At 37.9% G+C, this 23,524-nt stretch overlaps 1 protein-coding gene across 4 annotated transcripts; it reads left to right on the forward strand.

Annotated features, from left to right (window-relative positions):
- Positions 1-2,808: 2,808 nt before the first annotated feature.
- On the forward strand, positions 2,809-22,611 carry LOC307189500 (uncharacterized protein). Of its 4 annotated transcripts, none has more exons than XM_079927632.1 (5): positions 2,809-2,942; positions 4,180-4,238; positions 6,228-6,354; positions 13,943-14,035; positions 19,071-22,611. In XM_079927632.1, the coding sequence occupies exons 2-5, from the start codon at positions 4,224-4,226 to the stop codon at positions 20,636-20,638; spliced, it is 1,803 nt and encodes a 600-aa protein (XP_079783758.1). In that variant the 5' UTR covers positions 2,809-2,942; positions 4,180-4,223; the 3' UTR covers positions 20,639-22,611. The 4 variants fall into 4 exon arrangements, with proteins under 4 accessions (XP_079783758.1, XP_079783756.1, XP_079783759.1 ...); XM_079927630.1 differs by having other exon boundaries at positions 2,815-3,017; positions 6,203-6,354; XM_079927633.1 differs by having other exon boundaries at positions 2,815-3,017.
- The last annotated feature ends 913 nt before the right edge of the window (positions 22,612-23,524 follow it).

Below are 23,524 nucleotides of genomic sequence, written 5' to 3' on the forward strand. Positions count from 1 at the left end.
GATCCAAGTACCGAATGGAATTTTATATGTAATAGAAGTTGGTTTTCAGAATAAGAAAGAGGACAGTTGTTTCAGAACATATTTGTAAAAAAATCGGTACTTGTAACTCACACATACAGTAAGAAAATGTCCAATGGAAATATGTAGATGTGAATGGTCAATTTGATTAGCCTCTGTAATAACTATTTATCAGTGAATGACAAAATCTAACATTGGAATAAGGATGGTGGAACTGGGACTCTCATGTAATTTGACCTAAACTCCTTGACCAAACGTTAGTCAGGCTCCTCTATGGTCTCTTTTTCACTAGGCCTTGACCTTGGCATTCCATATCCATCCCATCCTTAACAAGCGTACATAGTCCAGTTTTAGCAAGAATCCTGCTAAGTCAATTTAGAGAGAATCCTCATCCTTGATCTTCATCCCTCACCTTTGACATCTAAGCCCTTGGACTCTCTTTAGCAAGAATCCTGTTAGGTCCTGTTAGGGTTTAGTAAGAATCCCTCTACCTTTAAAATCTCCCTCTAGTCATTTTCTACCCATGTATTCCCTCACTTTGCTCATCAGCTATAAATCCCCACCTTTCTTTGCTGTATTTGGAGTCTGATCTCTCTCCCCTACTGCAATCTTCTTGAATAAATTCTTTCTTACTGTTTTACTAAGTGTCAGAACAGCTTTTTCTTTCACAAATCCTAGTGAGAGCATAAACTAGCATAGCGTCTTTTTTTTTTTTTTTTTTTTTTTTTTTTTTTTGGCGGTACGTGGCCCTCTCACTGCTGTGGTCTCTCCCGTTGCGGAGCACAGGCTCCGGACGCGCAGGCTCAGCAGCCATGGCTCACGGGCCCAGCCACTCCGCAGCATGTGGGATCTTCCCGGACCGGGGCACGGACCCGTGTCCCCTGAATCAGCAGGCGGACTCTCAACCACTGCGCCACCAGGGAAGCCCAGCATAGCCTCTTTGATGGCTTGTTGTTAACGTCTACCAACTTTTACACATCTATTTTAATTTAGCAATTCTATATTTTAGAATTTGTATTGCAGAAATAATGCAAACATGAAAAGAAGTATAGACACAAATATATAGTGCACATTTACAGTAGTGAAAATTGGAACAAACTAAACATCCATGAAAAAGATTTTTATTTAAAAAAAAAGATATACCCGTCCAATAAATATCATGCAGCCAAGAAATGGCATGATGTAATTCTAAATAATTTGACCTGCTAACATGATTATACCCTAACTGAGGATCAAAACAAGTTGTAAATAAATCAGAGAAAAGAATAATTCCTTTTTGAAAAATGCATTCCTCTAGTGGTCTGCACTGAATAAAGCCAGAGCTAAGCACCGGTTAACACTGGTTACATTTGGGAAGGAGATGGAGAGTGGGAAGTTGATCCAGTTATCCCATCAAGCACTAACTACTCTTTTGATTAAATGGATCCTGTGTTTTTGTATAATTTAATACAAAATGTTGAAATACATTTATATATGATAAAGAAAATAGGAAATGCTCCATAAAGTGTGAAGGAATAATACTTTTTCAACAGCTTTGCTCAGCCCAGAATTTCAGGTGTATGAAAAGTTGCAAAGTATATTGAGTATTTTGCTAGGCCTATGTCATAAGGAGGGCCATCTAGTCTACATAAAACATACTTGGTTGGGTTATCAGTTTATTATATAGTCATATTTAGCTTTAACACTTGGAGTTCAAGGATTTTTTTGTAGAAAATCACTGCCAAAAGCAAGTTTGTGTGCCTGATGCATAGTGAAGCCAAAGAAACCAAAAGGAAGTTTGGAGCAGATAAAGTTTTATTGAAAAGGCTAAGGAAGGAGAAATGGTGGCTCATGCTTAAAAGACCCAAACTCCTGGGTGATTTGGGGGTAAGAGTTTTTATAGGTAAAATTTCAGGCAAGAGCTACAGGGTGTGTTACTGTGGTTGGTGGTGAGCTAACAGGGTGGTGTTCAGGAATCTTGTGCTCCACCTGAAGCTACCATCCTCCAGCGGGGTTGCAGCCCCGGTTTGTGGCCTTAGTTCCTTCAGAGGAACTGAAATACATGTTGTCATGTATATCCCTTGAGGAGGAACGAGGTCCCTGCTTTATAGTTGCACTATTGGTTTTTTGACTGCTTCACCTTTCTTCTACATTCCATTCTTTCCCCTATTAGTAACTGTCTGAATCTGCCCTTTGGAACTCAGGGATGGCCTGGGAGGCTGAAGCCTTTTGCCTGCAAAAAAGCAGGGGACAGGGAAAGTTTTTTGTTCCTAGCAGGGCCCTGCAGGGTCCTGCTTGGTTTCAAAATTGCAAAAAATGAAAAAAGATATCTGTTCCATTATGAATAAACTGGTGAATTCACTTTTGAAAAAATACGCTATTTGTCCTTTACAAAGGAAGCCCACATGATGGCAAGTAGGTTAACTAATGCACAGACAGAAAATTCTATTCCATTAGGAGGACATTTTCTCAAGACTATAAGGATTTAGCAATTTGGACAATCTGATTTCAGCCGTGAGCTTTCCCAGTTTTGCCCTTGAACCTCCACATACGCCAGGCATGAAGATGGCCTAAGACCCACAGTGTGACACACCCGATCCAGCGTCTCTGGGCACCGTGGACCCTTGGACAAGCATTTCTCCCATATTTCTACCCTGCAGCAGGAAACCGATTGCTCTGTTCAAAGTCAGCTTAGGGAGCGCGCAGAGAGCGAAGGGAAATGTAGTCTCTCCCCTCCACCTTCCTCCTGGTCTCTAGGGGCTGCCTCTGCGCAAGTGCAACTTAGGCCCCGCCTCTTCCCTTTTGAGTTCACAGGTCTGGAGAAGGGAAGATTGTGGAGCGTTTCTCTCGGGATCTCATGTGCGAGAACTGCGCAGCCGGGACAGGGACGTCGCGTGGCCTGGAGCTTTGCTGAGAGCTGCGTTCTTGTGGCGGGGTCGGAAGTGGTACGTCGCGGGCCGCCCTCCGGCCCAGGCGGGGCCGCAGTGCCCGGGTCTGGCCTGGATCTCGGACCTGGGAAGGTGGGTGGGGCGATCCCGGTTCTGGCCTCGTGGTCTCGGGGGCAGGTGGAGCTGAGACCTGTTAGGAGCGGGGACGGTGCGTGTGGGGAAGGAATGCCCGGCCCCGCCTGCATCTGACGGGGGGACGCCGGGGCGGACAGTGGGAGGGAAAGCGCGGTGGTCACGCTGGCCGTGAGCGGGCCAGAAAGCGCGGGAGGAGGGTGTGCTGGGCAGCCCTGCTCTGGAGCGGGAGAGACCCGGTCACTTACAGCAGTGTCACCGGTACTGTGGGCGGAAGAAGTAACCTGGGGACGAGTCAGGTCTGCAGAGGAGGCTATGAATAATGCCTGCTTCATGGCGTTGTTCTGAGAATTCGATGTGGTGTCATTTGGAAAAAGGGGCAAGTGCCAGGTACTAACCGCCGAAAAAGTGACAGTAGATGTTGTTCAGAAGACACTTTGTTCTTTTCCTTGGGTGGTTTACAGAAGCCTCCCAATTATCTCGTGATAGCGGTATGAGCATCTGCATTAAACACACGTTAAGCAGAAAGCAGATCGGAGTCTCAGGGTGGTGAGGTGGTCCTGAGTTTGAGAGCGCCTGTGACTTCTCCAGGCCCACCCGGCATGTGACAGAGCCAGGAGTCGAACAGTCGTTCATACCGTTCAGTCATCAGAAGAAACTTACCGAGTCTCTTTTGAGAAACTGCAGCCCACTAGAAAGTAGTAATTTTTAAAACTTTGCCTTAAAGCACCGCATCCTTTTTATTGGGCATTCTATGGATTCTCTCACTCAAGGGGTAAAGAGTTTTGCTAGAAAAATAGATAAAGGATGCAGCCTGTGTCTCTTTTTCTTACTGTTAATTTTAATGAAGTAGTGTCATCCTTTGCTGTACTTCAATCATCTGTTGTTCATTTTTTGTTTGTATTTAATTAAATCCATTTACATCAATAGACAAAATTATTTTTACCAAATGAGAGTGGTAGGTTTAATCCCCGTGATCATTTCAAACTGGTAGGTGGACAGATGGTGTTTCCACAGGGTCTTTCCTTTGCCTTTTCAAGGGCTAAAGGGATGCTGTAGGGAGGCTGCTTGTCAGCTGGGCTGCTGATGTGATTGGGAGGTGAGTGTAGGAACTGTAAGGCAGGCCAGGTGTCCTGACCCTTTGCTCTTTTTGTCCCCCTAGCTGAATCTTCACCGTCCTCTACATTGTCCCAAAAACTACCAAAAATGAACATATCTAAGGTGAGCTCTTTATTCATCAGCTACTTTGTGCTGTGATAGATTTAACTTGATTTCAGATTGCTCTCAGCTTGTGTTACACATCCTTTATCAGTGTAAGTTATTTCTCTTTTATAATCGGTTTAAGATTTTACTTGAGTCATGAATCTACACTGAATTATATTGAACACCTTTTTGTATCTTTTGGAGTAAAGGTATAGCTTGTTTTCTTTAATCTACAAATATTAGACGTAGCTAAAATGGATTTTAGAATATTAACTCTTGAATTCCTGTGTAGACCCTATTTGCTTGCTCATGGGTGTGTTTTTTTGTTTTTGTTTTTAAATTTGTAACTGACATCTTTTTGCTAATATCATATTTGAATTTTTATTCCTGTATTGACAAACTAGATTAGCCTATAATTTTGTTTTCTTGTATACCTGACCAACTGTGGTATCTCGGTTGTGCTAGTCTTTTCAGGGCACTTTCCTGCTCTTTTCTCTTCTCCCCTCCCCTCCCTTCCCCTTTCCTTTCTCCTATCCCCCTTCCTCTCTTTTTTTCTCTCTCTCTCTCTATTTCATATGAGAAAATCACCTGCTATATATTTCCTTAAACTTACCTCTAAAATTGGGCTTTGTGAGTACATCTGCTTTTTTGTGTAGATGTAGATTATTGAATCACTTTATTTAAACAATCATAGATCTAGTCTGGTTTTCTATTTTTTTAATTACTACATTTTCAGAGAAAATTGTACATTTTTATCTGTTTTTAAATGTATTTCATAACCTTGTTGATTGTATTCTCTTATATCTGTTTTGTTATATCTATAATTTCTGTTTTCATATATTTAAATTTTTTACTTAATACAGGGAATGCTGATCAGAAAGCAACCAAATGTGTTGCTGGTAGGCCCTGTCATAAATCTAGAATTTCAGAGTCTGAGGATGCGTTGGAAATTTGTACAGGTAGTGTATTCTAAATACTGAGTTGAGGGAGCATACACTCAACCATTTTGCTGGTTCCCACTTCATTAAACCAGCTGTCAGTTTCTTTTTTTAGATAGGTGATACATTCCTCTGACTCTAAAATCTAAGCAGAAAGCAGACTCATTGAGGTCTGTGATCATTTTGAATTTTTTTTTGTGGTTCAAAGAATGAATCAAGGTTATTGTTATTACTTTTTTCTAATGGAGTTTTTTAGTCTTGCATGATTTTTTGTCAGAATATACTTTCTCCATTGAATTGCCCAGACACCTAAATTAAAGAAATGTGCGTGTGCACATATGTTTGTATATATCATTTTTAGACTTTCTCTTCTTTTGATCTGTGTGTTTCACTTTTGTTAATATCACACACTATCTAGAGGTGGCTGTATGGTATGTCTTGAAATCAAGTAATATCAGCTCTCCAGCTTTATTGTTTTTCAAAATGGTTTTCATACTCTAGGATGTTTGCCTTTTTACATAAATACTAGAATTAGGTTCTGAATCTAAAAAAAACCTGGTAAGCTTTTAATTATGATTTCATTGAATCTATAGATCTCTTTGTGGAGAACTGATACCTCCACCATATTAAACCTCCTAATCTGTGAATTCAATATTTATCTCTGTTTACTAGGTGTTTTAGAGAATTTTGAGGTGAGAAAGGGCATCACCTGACTTATAATTTAAAATATAGCTCTGAGAATGGACTCTAGTGAGACAGTGGTGGAAACAGAAGAGTTAGCAGGCTCTTTCAGTAATCCTTTCAAGAAATGATGATGTTAGCAGCTGTACTTTGAAGTGATCAAATTTTGAATGGATTTTGAAGGCAGAGCCAAATGTATGAAAATGCCTGCTTCCCTAGGACATTGCATATAAAGAGTATACTGTCAGATATTTTTGATAATATGAAAAGATTTTCAGTTTTTGTCTTACATTTTTAACCATAAACTTGATAGGAATTATTTCCAGAGGTATTTTCCATGTCACCTAATTTTGAATTCTTCAGATTGATGAGAAATGTGCTTTCACAGACATCAGTGTCATTCAGGGACGTGACCGTGGAGTTTACCCTGGAGGAGTGGCAGTGTATGAGCTCTGCTCAGAAGACCCTGTACAGAGATGTGATGCTGGAGAACTACAGCCTCCTTGTCTCATCAGGTGAGCCTACTTTATCATGCAACTCTGCCTAGAGTGCATGTGATTTTCTGCTGCTTCTTTTTTTTTTTTTTTGCGGTACGCGGGCCTCTCACCGTCACGGCCCCTCCCGCTGCGGAGCACAGGCTCCGGACCAGCAGCCATGGCTCACAGGTCCAGCCGCTCCGCGGCATGTGGGATCTTCCCGGACCAGGGCATGAACCCGTGTCCCCTGCATCGGCAGGTGGACTCTCAACCACTGCGCCACCAGGGAAACCCCTCTGCTGCTTCTTTTTTTTTAAAAAAATTACCTATATTGAGGTATAATTAACAGAAAAGAAAATTCAGCAAGTTTCTGTTTATAATTGAGTGAATTTTGAAAAATGTGTACAGCTGTACCAACAAAATCATGATACAGATTATTTCTATCACATGAAAATTTTCCTTTCTCAGTCAGTCCTCTCTTCCCACCCATTTTCTGATAATTATTGATCCACTTTTTATTTCAATACATTTGCCTTTTTTGAAATTTCACATACAAGGTTGTGTACTATTTTTTTGTATGGCTTCTTTCATTTAGCTTAATTCTTTTGAGATTCATGGATGTTTGTTGTGTGTATCTGTATTTATTCTTTTTATTGACGAGTAGTGTTCTGTTCTATGCCGTGTATTTTCAGTTGTTCATAAGACACTGAGGTCCTTATCAGTTTGGTGCTATCATAGGTAAAGGTGTTATAGATATTTAAGTCCATGTTTTCATTCCCTTGTGTAAAGACTCTAGTTGTGGTTTTCTGGGTCTCACGGCAAGTATTTGTACCTATAAGAACACCTGGTTTTATTGTGCTTCACTTTATTAGGCTTCCCAGATGTTACGTTTTTTACAAATGGAAAATCTGTGGCAACCCCTTGGGTCTGACCACATGTATTGCTCCCAGTTTTCAAACAGCATTTGCTCACCTTTATCTCTGTGTCATGTTTTGGTAATTCTCACAACGTTTCAAACTCTTTCATTATTTTATTTGTTATGGTGATCTGTGATTTTTGATGTTATACTGTAATTGTTTTGGGGCATCATGAATTGCACCCATATGAGATGGCAAACTTAATTGATAAATATTGTGTGTGTTCACACTGCTCCACTAACTGGCCATTCCCCCATCTCTCTCCCTCTCTTCAGGCCTCCCTATTCCCTGAGACACAATAATATTGAAATTAGGTCAATTAATAACCCTACAGTGGCCTGTAAGTGTTCAAGTGAAAGGAGGAGTTGCATGTCTCTTACTTAAAATTAAAAGCTAGAAATTATTGGTGAAGAAGGCACCTTGAAAGCCAAGATCAGCTGAAAGCTAGACCCCTTGCACCAAACTGTCAGCTAAGTTGTGAATGCAATGGAAAAGTTCTTGAAGGAAAATAAAAGTGCTAACTCCAGTGAACACATGAATGATAAGAAAGTGAAACAGCTCAATTGCTGATATGGAGAATATTTTAGTGTCCTGGGTAAAAGGTCAAACCAGCCACAACATTCCTTTAAGCCAAATACTAATCCAGGGCACAGCCCTAACTCTTCAATTCTGTGAAGGCTGAGGAAGGCGAGGAAGCTGCAGAAGAAGAGGTTGAATCTAGTATAGTTTGGTTCATGGGGGTTAAGGAAAGAAGCTGTCTCTCTTAAGATGAATGTTCAAGGGGTATCACCAAGTGCTGATGGAAAAGATGCAGCAAGTTATCCAGAAGTTCTAGTTAAGATGATTAATGAAAGTGGCTACACTACACAACAGAGTTTCAATGTAGATGAAATACTTTTCCATTGGAAGAAGATGCCATCTAGGACTTTCAAAGGTAGAGAGAAGAAGTCAATGCCTAGCTTCAAAGCCCAGACTGACTCTCTTGTTAGGGGTTAGTACAGCTGGTGACTTTAAGTTGAAGCCAATGCTCATTTACCATTCTGGAAATTCTAGGGCCTTTAGAAATTATGCTGAATCTCTTTTGCCTGTGCTCTGTAAGTGGAACAGCAAAGCCTGGATGACAGCACATCTGTTGACAAAATACTTTACTGAGTATCTAACCTGTTGTTAGACCTGCTGCTCAGAAAAAAGATTCCTTTCAAAACATGCTCATTGATTATGCACCTGGTCACTCAAGAGCTCTGATGGAGATGTACAATGTGATTAGTATACTTATGCTTGCTAACACAACATCCATTCTGCAGCCCATGTGTTGAGTTGTTTTGACTTTCAAGTCTTATTATTTAAAAAATATATTTTGTAAACATAGCTGCCATAGATAGTGATTCCTCTATAGATCTGGGCAAAGTCAATTGAGAACATTCTGGAAAGGACTGACCATTCTAGATGCCATTAAGAACATTTTTGATACATGGGAAAAGGTCACAATCCACCGGAACAGGAGTTTGGAAGAAGTCGATTCCAACCCTTATGGATGACTTTGACAGTTTCAAATTTTCAGTGGAGGAAGTAGCTGCAGATGTGGTGGCAGAAACAATTAGAATTAGAAGTAAAATCTGAAGATATGTTTGAATTGCTTCAATCGCATGATAAAAATTTAATGGATGAAGAGTTGCTTCTTGAAGAAGCAAAGAAAGTGGTTTCTTGTGATGAAATCTACTCCTGGTGAAACCACTGTCCGTAAATTTAAGGGTTTATTTCTGGCCTCTCAATTCTCCATTGTTCTCTGTTTTTATTCTTAATGTGTCTATTCTTACACCAGTACTACCTTAATAGTATAGTATGGTATTGTGATTTATAATAAGAAAGATATATTTGGTCTTAATCCCTGTTCCTGGCACAGAGTTCTAAAACCCTGGCAATTTCTTAAGTGATACGAGAGATCGAGGTGTCTTACTCATAGCAAGCCCCTTTCAACCATGCCTGAGTTCATGTTACTGAGGTGACTTTTGGAAACCCCCTGAGGATATAGGCTTGTTGCCAAGAATGCCAATCAAGTGACTAGAGGGTTGGGACTTTCAGGCCCGTCCCCTGACCTGCAGGGAGGGAGGGGGCAGGGCTGGAGATTGACTTAATTACTAATAATAATTATTCCTATATAATCAAGTCTCCATAAAAATGTCTGAACTGTGGGGTTCAGAGAGCTTTGTTGTTGGTGAACACTTGTAGGTGGTGGGAGGCTGATGCTCCTGGACAGGGCATGGAAGCTTTGCCCTATGCAGCTTTTTTGTCTGGCTGTTTCTGAGTTGTATGCTTTGTAATAAACCTGGCAATCTATTAATAGTAAGCAAACTGTTGAGCTCAGTGAGCCATTCTAGCAAATTAAACCTGAGGACCAGGATGTGGGAACCTCCCATTTATAGCTAGTTGGTCAGTAGCACAGGTAGTAACCTGGGCTTGTAATTGGCATCTGAAGTGTGAGGAGAGGCAGTCTTGTGGACTCAACCCCTAGCCTGTGAGATCTGATGCAGACTCCAAGTGGATATGTCAGAACTGAATTGAATGTAGAACACCTTGCTTGTGTTGCAGAGTTGCTTGGTAGTGGGAAAAACCTCTGCACACTCAGTGACCAGCAGTGAAGTAGTATTGAGAATACATAAGTATTCTGTGAGTAGAGACAATAATATAAATGAGAAACAGTAGTGTTTTCTGTAAACAGAGTAATTGAAAAGTATGAGCTCTCCAGTTTTTTTCTTTGTCAATTTCTGTAAAAGAAAGCTGTGATTTTGTTAGTGGTTCCATTGAATCTGTAGCTCAATTTCTGGAGTATTGCCATCTTGACAACATTAACTCTTCTGATCCATGAACATTGAGATTATCTGTCTTTCTATTTATTTAGGACTTTTAAAATTTATTATAATGATATTCTGTAGATTTAAGTGGTCAAATTTTATACTTTTGTTAAAGTTATTTTAAGTATTGTATTCTTTTTGATGCTCTTTTAAATGAAATTGTTTTTATTTTTCATTTTAGGCTTGTTCATTGCTAGTGCATGGAAATACAACTGGGTTTTGCATATTTCCTTGTATTCTGCAACCTTGTTGAACCTGGTTATTAGCTTTCAGAGCTTTATGTATTTTTGGAATCCTCAGGGTTTTCTATACTGATTTGGTTTACGTTGCCCTTCCTTTCTTTGCTGTTTTATGATAAAATTTAAGCTCATGAATTGAGACTTGGTTTTACTTTTTTAATGTAAGCATAAGACGCTATATTTTTCTTTGAAAACTGCTTTAGCTGCATCACACAAGTTTTGATGTTATGTTTTTATTTTCATTTAATCCAAGATATTTCTTTAAATGCCTGGTAATTTCCTGTTTGATCCATTGGTTTTGTAGAATTTGTTTACTTTCTAAATATTTGTTTCATAATTTCTTACTGTTACAATTTTTATATCCTTTTTTGTGTGTTACTCTGGATAATATTTCATGCATGATTCAGTCTTATTAAATGTATTGAAATTTGTCTTAGGGCCTAACATATGATCCTGGGGAATGTTCCATATGTGACTGAAAATGGTATTTTTTCTAGATAGGGATTAGTTCCAGTGGGCTGATTGTATTGCTTAAAGCTTCTGTATCCTTTTAATATCTTATCTACTTGTTCTATTAAATATTGAGAAAGGAATGTGAGTATCCAAGTCTAACTTATTTATATCTTCTTTCCTTTTTAATAGGATTTGCTTCGTGTATTTTGAAGCTCTGTTTTTAAGTAGTAAACCACTTAGGCTTATTACAGCCTCTTGGTGGATTTTCTCTTTTAGCGTTTTGAAGTTTTTATTGATATCCCTGGTAATATTTCTTTCTCTGAATTTTGTTTGGTACTGTATAGTCAGTCAGACTTTCATTTGCTTCTTGTGTGCTTCATATGATATATACTTTTCTCTGTCCTTTTATTTCTAACCTATCTTTGTCTTTATATTCACAGTTGGTTTCTAAGAGACAGCAAGGTTGTCTTGATTTTATTCACTCTGACAATTTTTGTGTTTTAGGGAAATGTTCACATCACTTATATTTAATGTTATCTTTGTGGTTGATACCTTCTATTTTTTTCTGTCTTTATTTTTCTTTCCTTTTCCCTGGCTTCTCTGTGCTTTTTGTTTTTTAATTTTTGGCCACACCATGTGGCATGCAGGATCTTAGTTCCCCTACCAGGGACCAAACCCACGTCCTCTGCAGTGGAAGCGCAGAGTCTTAACCACTGGACTGCCAGGGAATTTCTTGTGCTTATTTTTAATGAATCTCTTTTACCCACTTTTGGCTTCTATGAAATGTACTTTTTGTTTTCTAGTGGTTGCTAAATATACGTCTCTGAAGTATCAGTCTACCTTCAAGTAATACTTGTTACTTCAACTATGTCATAAGAATATTACAACAGACTATTTTCACTTTCTTTCATCCTTTGTGTTATTGTTGTTATTGATTTTATTTCTACATATCTTGTAATCCCCATAATGCATTATCTTCTTATAGTGTTATTTTCACTTCAATATGTTTTTAAAATGAGAACAATATTTTATTTACGTATCGTGCATTTACAGTTCTCTTTATTTCTTTGTGTAGATTCAAATTTACACTTTGTATCATTTGTTTAAATCTAAATGACTTATTTTAACTTTTCTTTTAGATCAGGTCAGCTGGCAGTGGGTTTATTTATTTATTTGTTTGTCTTAAAAAGTCGTTATATTTTTCGATATATACTAGCGCTCTGAGTTCTGTTTGAGTTTGCTCAAAATTCCAAATAACTGGTTTGGGGAGAGAAGAGGAGCCTCATTTGATTTGGGGGCTATTGAAACTTAATATTTAATTTTGGATCCTTTTTTTAGCTGAGAAAGTTGGTAAGGTGAATGATACACTGAATGTGTAAGATAAGTATAAACAGTTTGAAAATCTTATGTTTGGGCATATTGACTTTTTTTTTTAAGCTGTCATTTAGAATAAATCAAAGGGGAACAGAAATGTCTGCTATTCTAATATTAAAGACTTTTGAATCATCTTGGAATTGGTTAGAAGTGCAATCTTTCATATATCATCCCAGAACAACAACTTAATAGAGTGCTCAGTTGGCCGGGTGCCCATTGAAATTTATGAGGAATTCTTGGAGGCACTGAATGTGGCAGGTTTATTAAGATCGTTTAGTCCTTTGACCTAGGAGGCCAGTGACGTTTCAGAGTGCCTTTGAGGTCAAAAATTGTGATGATGACACTAAGATATTAGCCTTTTTCACCATTCACAAGTAAACGATGGAGTTTTCAAGTAACTGCGTGGCCGGACATGATAGAACGAATAGAGCAGGAGCATGGGAGAACCTAGATGTCTTATTAAAGAGATCTGTGTCAGTTTTTATTTCTAATGTAAATATTGGTGATCCATAGCACAAAATCTTTTGGAGTCTTTCAGTGTTTTTTCCCCCAGGTGATATATTTTCCTGCCTTTACTTCCAATTTGTGACTTTTTTTTATAACTTTGTTTTCTCACCATGTTCCTGTTTTCTCTATCTTCATTAACATGTGGAGTGTATTAATAATAGCAGTTTTAACGTCCTTCGAAGCTAATTTAATCTCAGGTTACATTTCTTCTTCTGTCCCATTGATTGACTTGTCTCCTTGTCGTGAATCATGTTTTCCTTCTTTTCATACTTGGTCTCTTTTGATAGTGTGCTGCATGCATACTGTGAATTTTACACTGTTGGCTGCTAGGTTGTCTTGTGTTTGTTTAAATACTTTAGGGCATTCCTGGGGGGGTGGTAGTAAATGACTTGGGAGTAACTTTAATCCATTAAGTGCTGGCTTGTAATTAAGCAAATTAACTAAATTAATTCAATGTTTGCTTGTTATTTGAGGTCTAGAGCATTCTTTAGGACTAATTTGGTCACAGTAGTGGGACAATAATACTCTTTTGTGAACAGTGTCTAAATACCTCGTGTATTCCACATGTATTAGAAGATCTTTCCACTCTTTCTAAACATCCTGTCTGTGTTTACGCTTTGGGAATTTTTCCACCTATCGCATTTGGGTTCTTTTCCTCCACTGATGGAAGTTTTCTTATATGAATATACGAATTTTATTCAAGGTGACCTTTCTGTTAGTGCTTCCTGCTTCTCTCTCAGTGTACCTCTTTCCTCTGAAATATTTTACTCCAGAAATTCTAATTTTTTTGGCTTTCCTGAGCTCCCAGCATTGCCTTCTGTAGTTACTGAGATCAGCAGGCTGTGATTCGGTGTCTTCTTCCTGTACCATAACCTAGAAATTCTATTTCTTCTCTTCTCTCAGAGATCCTTGTCTTCCAGTACCATTGTCCAGTGTGTAATGCCTAAAGGTCATTATTTCATTGATTTTGTATGGTTTCCAGTTGTTTGGCATGTACTATTATTCCTCTTACACCATCATGGCCATAACTGGAAGTTCCTATGCAGAACCTTATTTAAACCTCTGTACATGTAGACTCAGTGTTATGTATCCTTATGATTCAGGGGTTTAAGGAGATCAATTTCTTTTTAGATTCAGAAAAAACAACATTGTAGTTTCCTCTCCAAAGGAAAGGTCAAATGAGCACCATAACTATGCTACTCCCTAGAACTATTCCTTCCTTCACATTCATATGCATTAAAGCCAATGCAGCTGATCCAAATCCTAAATTATTTCCCATTTGCAGGGTATTGTTTAACAAAACCAGATGTAATCGTCAAGTTGGAGCAAGATGATCCATTGTTGTTAGAGGAAGAGATTCTAAGCAAGAGCCATGCAGGTGAGTTATTGAGTACAGTAGACAGGTCTCCAGGGGAAATAGGATCCAAAGTGGTCACTTAGAGGTGGACACCAGGAAATTGTTTAAATGCTTCCCCTTTTGAGGACTTATATCTTGAAGTTTAGAAAGAGTAGACCTAATATGATGTAGTAAGGGAGTGTGTAAGAAAAGGGATAAAATATAAGCACATTGATGTTCTCACTTTGCAGACAGTAAAATGGAAGACAGAAATCCACCTACATAGATAGTAACTTTAAATATGAATGATATAAGCATTTCCATTCAAACATAAAATTTACTGATCTTTCATGTGGGTAATTTTCTTCAGTTTTATGCACTGCTACCTTAGATAGAAATCAAGAGTCAGTAAATTATGTGTTTGCTCCTGGTTTCTCTATTGTTTCTCTAGCCTGTTTAATTATCTCTACCCTAGTACCATTTCATATTGATTATAGCACCTTTATGACATGTTTTAATAATGAGCTGATCAAATTTCAAAATAATACTCATGAGGCTTTGTTTGGCATTATGCTAAACCTTGAATTTAACTTTGAAAAATTGAATTGAACCTTAACTAAGATCAGTGAGTCCTGAATTATTTTTAAATGTTTACTTCATTTACAATTTTTTATTTCTAATTTTCCAAATTAATTTTAGGTATGCCTCTGATACAGTCTAATAGCATTTTCTTTTAATAGTTGACCTTAGCCCATTCATATTGATTGACTGTCCATTACTTCTATAATGCAAACTTATGTGTAATGTTACAGAAACTCTTTTCGGTAATAGGCCTGTTTCCTTTGCTTTTTAAAATAAGTGTATTTTTCTCCCGGTAATTTAGTTAAGTTGTACTTTGGCTTAAGTAGTGACCTTAAAAATTGTAATCTCAGGACTTCCCTGGCAGTCTAGTGGTTAAGACTCCGTGCTTCCACTGTAGGGGGCATGGGTTTGGTCCCTCATCAGGGAACAAAGGTCCCACGTGCCACGTGGTGTGGCCACAAAAAAAAATTATAATCTCATGTAATGGCTTAATCATCTATTTATTTAGACAGTATCTGATAATCACCTGATATGAAACCAGTTATGACACTAAAATGCTTATTTTCTCTTCTGTCTCATATTTTAACACCCAACTTTAGTTTCTGTTATAATCTCTTAATTTTTAGCTTTTGAATATCAAAAATGACTATTACTTGATTTTAAAAACATATATTTTGGTTCCTAGTTTTTCACGATGAGAAAAACAGCAGGATTATATCTCATCGCTTTTGTTATATCTTCCTCCTCCACATATTGGATATATTTTTTCTAAACGTCCAAATTCTTAAGGCTTCTAAAAGAGAGTTGTAAAACAGTACAGAAATGAGAGCAAACAATTACTCTAAATTTTATGAGTGACGTGACCTGTAATGATGCAGAAACTTGTGCTTAAGAAAGTCCTGAAGTATCCCTGATACAGTCATATTCTATTTCTTGATGAGGATGATAGTTCCATGGGTGGTCACTCTGTGGTATTATTATAATGGACAGAATAGTTGTATGTATATTTATGCTAAATTTCATATTTTTATAAATGTGAGGAGACAGGTCATACAGTGAGAGATGATATTTGTTACAAATGTACTTCAGAAAGGATTTGTTTCTATAATAGATAAAGAATTCAGATCTCAAGACAAGTATCTTCTTAGTATGGCCTTCTGTGACTATTATATTTAAAATGTCACCCCTGTCCTTTCTTCTGTTTTATTTTTCTCCCAACCACTCATCACCTAATATACAATTGCCAGGTATTTTGTTTTCTGTCTGTCTCTTTCCACTGGAATATAAGATCTCTGAGAGCAGATATTTAAAATATTTCATTCACTGATTCAGCACCTGAGACAAAAACTTGGGACTCAAATGTATGTTAAGTGTTAAACTACTGAAATTGTGAGTAAAAAGTCAAGCAACCCATTAAAAAAAAAAGTCAAAGTCCATAAACAGGTATTTCTCAAAGAAGGGAATAAATGGAATTTATGAGAAAAAGTGCTCAATTTGGGTAATGTGGGAAGTACAAATTCAGATTGGATCTCATATAGTATGATTTTATACCCACTCAATTCTCAAACATGAAGAGGTCTTATGACTCCAAGAGTATGAGGATATCATGTAGGGAAGCATCTACAAGGCAGGTAGCAGAATTAATTGGTGTAAGTATTTGGGAAAACAGATTAGCATTTTGTTTAAAGTTTAACATGCCTGGGACTTCCCTGGTGGTCTAGTGGCTAAGACTCTGCTCCCAATGCAGGGGACCTGGGTTCAATCCCTGATCGGGGAGCTAGGTCCCACATGCCACAACTAAGAGTTCACATGCCACAACTAAAAGATCCAGCATGCCACAACTGAAGATCCCACACGCCGCAACAAAGATCTCGCATGCTGCAACTAAGACCTGGCACAGCCAAATAAATATTAAAAAAAAAAAAAAAGTTTAACATACCTGTTCCCCATGACTCAGCAGTTTCACTCCCAGATTTATCTTCTAGAGTTTCCTACATTTCACTGGGAGACAAAAATAAGACTTTCTTCATACAACATTTATAAAAAGCTCAAATCTGCAAAGAACCTCAATACTTATTCACAAGTGAACTTAAAACTAAATCATGATGTAGCAATAAAACGGAACATGGTACACTGTAGGGCAATCATGGTCTATGAATCTAAAATGAAAATTGTGCATATGAAATCAAGCAGAAGATGTTTATAGGTAGAAAAATGCCATACAAATAATGGTCAGAAACATAATAAACTGAATAGTGCCTCATTATTTGGAATAAGAATGTTAAAACACACACATACACAAATTAAGATATACGTAAAACTAATGTGTGTGTATATAAATAATTTGGTGTATTGTAATGCACCAAAAAAGAATATTCCGTATTCTTCCCTCCTCTAGGATGTAATATATAATTAATTTTGTACAGTTACATTAGGGTTGACAATAGAGCCAGGTAGGTGAGAGGTATTTCATGTTTATCGATGCACCAGTCAAATTTCTTTGACTTCTGAATCATCCTGTATATTGGCATTGAACCTGAGCCAGTGTAACCAAGAGTGGTCTGGGTAGCTCTGAAGCATACTGCACTTTTAAAGACAACTGATTTATTTTATATCACAGAGGGGTGCAAAAATAATCACAGAATGAGAGTTCTGTTCCAGATTTAGGAGCACAAAGCTGCATGAAATATATTTTATAGGATCTAAACTGGTATCAGTTGAGAGACAAACCATTATTTTAGGGATAGCTAAAAAACTGTGGACATGCCATAAATTTTAAGATGCATCCTGATTGAATGATGGTAATTTACTTAAAAATGTGTGCCTCAATGTGCATGTGTGCTCTCCAGGTATTCATTGTTAAGATAAATGGTATAGGCAGCATGTATTGTGAGAGTGTAAATTACTGGTGGGAACCTCTTAGAAGGTATTTTCTTGGTCAAGTTTAGAGAATAGCATTGCCTTAAAAAATATCTAGATTAATTGTTAGTCCTTAAGTTGGGATGTAGGGTTATGTAGAGAAAGGATGTGGGTAGAAGATAATTGTTGAAAATGAAAAATATTATTGTTGTTAAGGAACCACTGATGAGAGACAAATAGCCTGGCCAGGTTAGATTGGAAAATATCGTGGAGTTGTGGAATGATAGCTAGAATATCTCATGTGCCTGAAGTTGGTAAAAAAGGTTATTTTCCAAAATGATGCCACTTAACTCTTTTTATCTGTTGTATTTAGAGCAGTGCGTTCAGTGCCATCTTAGGTTTTAGCATAGGGCTGGCATTTTATATAGAAAGTGAAAATAACCTAGGTAAGAGCAGTCAAATATATGAAAGAAACTTTTATGAGAAATGAATAAACTGTACATTTCTAAATAGGCTTTTGGAAACAGGTTGAAACGTGATATTAAAGGATCTCAGTTAATAGAAGCTGTATGTTCAGAAGTAGATGGAATGCTTACATAGAGATTAGTCCTGGTTAAGACTAGTTTTAGGGGGAATTCCTTGGTGGTCCAGTGGTTAAGACTGCAGGGGGCACAGGTTTGATCCCTGGTCAGGGAACTGAGATCCTACATAGAGATTAGTCCTGGTTAGGACTAGTTTTAGGGGGAATTCCTTGGTGGTCCAGTGGTTAAGACTGCAGGGGGCACAGGTTTGATCCCTGGTCAGGGAACTAAGATCCTGCATGTAGTGCAGTGTGGCAAAAAGCAAAAACAAAACAAAAAAACTAGTTTCAGGAGAGTGAGTGATCATAATGAAAGGGGAAACTTGTGATTTGATATTCAAGAGAAGTTTGTTGTTTACCAGCACTGATATAATAAACTAAGGCATCAGAGCCAGCATATAGAAGTGAATTCATTCCAGGTCAATATATGGTTTTACCCTTCTTGTACATTTGTAATTCTGTGAATAACTCCAGGAGGATTTGAGCTTGAGCTATAGAATTGTTTCTTTAATCAGAAGAAAATCAGTTCAATTATGAATTTATTTCAGTGTTGATGTGTAGAATAGAACAGAGGGAACTCCAGCTGGAAGCTTGTAGACTAATAAGTTCCTACCATCATAATCTTTAGTTGGAAGTATAAAGACCTAGACATTGATATTCTTCCTCAGTCCAATCCCTTCTCTGATATATTGTTTGAAAACCCTTACTGACTGATTTTTCTTGTAGTTCTACTTACTGCTAATAATCAGTCATCCCAGTGTCTCATTTTCCAGTTGCCCAAGTGAATCACTTTTGAGAGTCCTCTATTAGCTATTTACTGTTCATTTCCTTATTTTTAAAATGCCAGCTATATAGAGACAGACAATCATCATAATTTTGGTGTCCTTTTTTCTCAAGGAGTATAGGAAACATACATTTGGAATTTATTTATTTTGGGAAGATGTGGTGGCTAGAAAAAGAGTCAAATACAATATAGGGCATATATGTAAAGGCTGCATCCTATAAGAAATGTGTTTTAAGGCTTATAAGGCATTTTTATTTTCTTTATTTTATAAGACTGCAAACTTGATAACCTCTTAGAGAAAAGCCTGGCAAATCAAGGAAAATATTTGCAGCAAGACTTTTTTACTCAACTTCAGAATACAGACACAGGTGAGAAAACTTTAAGCCAGAAGTCACACTGCAGAGAACATCAGAGCACTCACTCAGAAATAAAGCCCTTTGAAATTGGAAGTAACTTAAGCCCTAATGCAGCCCTTACCATATCCCAGAAACTTGACACAAAGAGGAGCTTCTGTGATGATACCATATTTTGGCAAACCTTATACCCTCAGACTACCTTTACTGTACATCAGAGAACTCAAATGAGTGTGAAACCCTATGAAGAATGTGGAAAATCCTTCTCTAGGAAGTCATACCTCATTGGACATCAGAGAACTCATAGTGGGGAGAGACCTTATGCATGCAATGAATGTGAGAAAACTTTTACCCACATGTCATACCTCAGAGAACATCAGAGAAGTTGCATAGGGGAGAAACCCTATGAATGTATTGAATGTGGGAAAGCTTATGGCCATAAATCAACCCTAAAAAGACATCAGAGAACTCACACAGGGGAGAAACCCTATGAGTGTAGTAAATGTGGAAAAGCCTTCTATAGAAATTCTCACCTCACTGAGCATCAGAAAAGTCACGCAGGGGAGAAACGCCATGAATGTACTGAATGTGGGAAAGCTTTTACCCACATATCATACCTCAGAAAACATCAGAGACGTCACACAGGGGCGAAACGCTATGAATGTGGTGAGTGTGGAAAATCTGTCTGTAGGAAGTCATACCTCATTGTGCATCAGAGAATTCACACAGGGGAGAAAGCCTATGACTGTAATAAATGTGGGAAAACTTTTAGACATAAGTCATCCCTAAAAATACATCAGCGTACTCACACGGGAGAGAAACCCTACGAGTGTAATAAATGTGGAAAATCCTTCAATAGAAAAAGTTACCTCAGTGATCATCAGAGAAGTCACACAGGGGAGAAACCCTATGATTGTAATAAATGTGGAAAATCCTTCCATAGAAAGAGTTACCTCACTGAGCATCACAGAATTCACACTGGGGAGAAACCCTATGAGTGTAACAGATGTAGAAAATCCTTCTATAGAAAGTCTTACCTCGTTCTGCATCAGAGAAGTCACACAGGGGAGAAACCCTATGAGTGTAACAAATGTGGAAAATCCTTCTATACAAAGTCTTACCTCACTGAGCATCAGAGAAGTCACACAGGGGAGAAACCCTATGAGTGTAACAAATGTGGAAAGTCCTTCTATAGAAAGACTAACCTCACTGAGCATGAGAGAAGTCACACAGGGGAGAAACCCTATGAGTGTAACAAATGTGGAAAGTCCTTCTATAGAAAGTCTAACCTCATTGAGCATCAGAGAAATCATACAGGGGAGAAACCCTATGTATGTATTCAATGTGGGAAGGCTTTTAACTGGAAGTCATTACTAAGTAGACATCAGAGAATTCACACTGGGGAGAAACCCTATGGATGTAATGAATGTCGGAAAGTTTTCACCTATAAAGTCAACCTCAGGTTACATCAGAGGGTCCACACATGAGAGAAACCCTATGAATGTAATACGTGTGAAATATCTCTCTCTAGGAAGTTTCACTTCACTTGGCATCAGAGAATTCACACAGGACAGAAACCTTAGGAGTGTAACAAGGGTGGAAAGTCCTTCAAGAGAAATTCTCATCTACCTCTGCATCATAGAATTCACACGGGAGAAACCCTGTGAATGGGTTGAATGTGAAAAAGCTTTTAGCCAAATGCCAGTCCTAAACACTTCAGAGAACTCACACTGGGGAGAAATCCTATTATTAATGAACGTGGGAACGTTTTCATCTACAAACAACCTCAGAGTACGTCAGTCCCCATGTGGGGGAAACCCTATGAATGTAATGGATATGGGGAAACTTTGACTGGAAGTGCAGCATCAGAGGACTCAGGGGAAGATCAATGAATATAATAAACCTGGAAATTTTCCCTTTGAGAAATCAACCATCAATCAACAAAACTCACAGAGAAATCCCTCATGTGTATTGTGTATGGATAGTGTTTCAACTAGATTTCAGCCCTCATTGGACATTAGAGGACTCACACAAGTGGTAAATCCTTGAAATTAATCACTTATGAACAGTCTTTCCACCAGACTACTCAATGGGTGTTAGAAATTTACACAGAAAAAAATTCCTGTGAAGGTAATGGATGAGGAAAACTTCTCTCCCCAAAGACTACCTTCAATTTAATTGTACTGGAATCCAACATGAGGGTTGTGGGAATTATGCACTTTTTATGCAAAAACCATCATCATGTAAATATGTTAGAGGATACATTTGGTTAATTAAAATACGTATGTTCTGGGCTTCCCTGGTGGCGCAGTGGTTGACAGTCCGCCTGCCGATGCAGGGGACACGGGTTCATGCCCCGGTGCAGGAAGATCCCACGTGCTGCGGAGCAGCTGCGCCCGTGAGCCATGGCCACCGAGCCTGCACGTCTGGAGCCTGTGCTCCGCAACGGGAGAGGCCACAACAGTGAGAGGCCCGCTTATCACAAGAAAAAAAAAAAACGTATGTTCCTATTTTTTCTTACTGTCTTCTGGTCAGCGTATATAAGGAAGACTATTGTTACTGAATTGCCTCTTCAAGAAAGAAGCCAAACAGTGTTTTCTGCAAGACTTTTATTGTCTCAAGGTCAGCAGTGCATTTAGTGTGAACATTAGATTCACTATGCAAAAGTCATAAGCACAGTTGTTTGGAGAACAAATCTGATTCAATCGAGGAGTTGCTGTGAACAGTGGTACTCACTATTTACCCTGTAAACAGAAAAAGAAGTTGTATTTTCCTTCTCTTTTAGTTCAAAATATTTTAAAATTATCTGGGAGTTTTTTGACCCACACGTTATTTAGAAATGTGTTGTTCAATCTGCAAATATTCTGATATTTATAGCCATGATTTATTAATGACTAGCTTCATTGTCTTGTCATATGTGAAAATGTTTTGTATGATTTCTGCTCTTAAATTTGTTGAATTGTGCTTTCTGACCCAGACTGTTTCCTATCTCAATCAAAGTGCTATCTGAGCTTAAAAATGTGTATTCTGCTGTTGTAGAATAAAGTATTCTATAAATGTTGATTATATCCCATTGACTGATGGTGCTGCTCAGTTCTGCTATGTCCTTGTTTTGACTGATGAATCCATGAAGTACAAATGGGAGTTTGTTGAAATCTCAGACTATAATTGTTATCAGTTCTTGCCTCACCAATTTGGATGATCTGTTTTTAGGCACACACTCTTAAGGACTGTTATATCTCCTTCTTGTCTTTACTCCTTTATCGTTATGTAATGCTCCTCTTTATTCCTGATAACTTTCCTTTCTTAAAGTTGGCTTTGTCTGAAAGTAATAAAGCTACTCTAGTTTTCTTTTGGTTTGTGTTAGTATGACATTTTTTTCTTCATCCCTTTACTTTAATATATTTCTTTTTATATTCATAGGGGTTTTGTACAGGTAGCATTTTGGGTCTTTTTTAAATCCACCCTGAGATTGTTTTTTCATTAGTACATTTAGATAATTCACATATATCTGTCATGTTTTAAAATATTGTCTATTCATTGTACTTTTTCATTCTTCTCTTTTTCTTCCTTATATAATTTTAACTGTGTATTTTATATGATTGCATTTTCTTTCTTCTTGGCATATCAGTTATAACTTTTAAAGCTTTAGTGGTTGCCCCAGAGTACAGTACACACTTAAAAGTAATTCAAGTAGCCTTCAAATAATACTCCGTATGCTGGATGCTTGAACAGGATATATCTAGATATTTTTATTTATATATGGCCTGGTATTCTCTGGCCTCCTGGATCTGTGGTGGGAGTGTGTCACTAATTTTGAAAAATTCAGCCATTATTTTTTGTTGTTTATTTTTTGTTAAGATCCACGCGGCTTGCGGGATCTTAATTCCCTGACCAGGGATTGAACCCAGGCCACGGCAGAAAGTGCCGAGTCCTAATACTGGACCACCAGGGAACTCCCCTAATTTGTTTCTTTTTTCTCCTTCTGGAATCCTAATTATATGTACGTTCCTTCCTTTGTAATTGTTCTCACATTCCGTAGGTGTTTTGTCCTTTTTTTTTCTTCCATTTTTTCCTCTTGCATTTCAATTTCTGATGTTTCCGTCTTGAAGTTCATTTATTGTTCCTCTACTGTGTCCAGGCTACTTGGGAGCCCATCAAAGGTATCTTCATTTCTGCTGCACTGTTTTTAATTACTAGTTTTTCCCTTAGGTTCTTTCCTAGAATTTTAATCTCTGTTCTTCTAATGTCCATTTGTTCTTGCATGTTGTCCATTTTTGCAAGAGAGGTTTTAGCATATTAATCATATTTTTAAATTCCATCTGATAATTCCCAAATCTGTCATATCTAAGTCTCGTTCTCTTGCTTGCTTT

Source organism: Stenella coeruleoalba (genome assembly GCF_951394435.1).
Source record: "Stenella coeruleoalba genome assembly, chromosome: 7".
In the NCBI taxonomy this organism is placed as follows: Eukaryota; Metazoa; Chordata; class Mammalia; order Artiodactyla; family Delphinidae; genus Stenella; species Stenella coeruleoalba.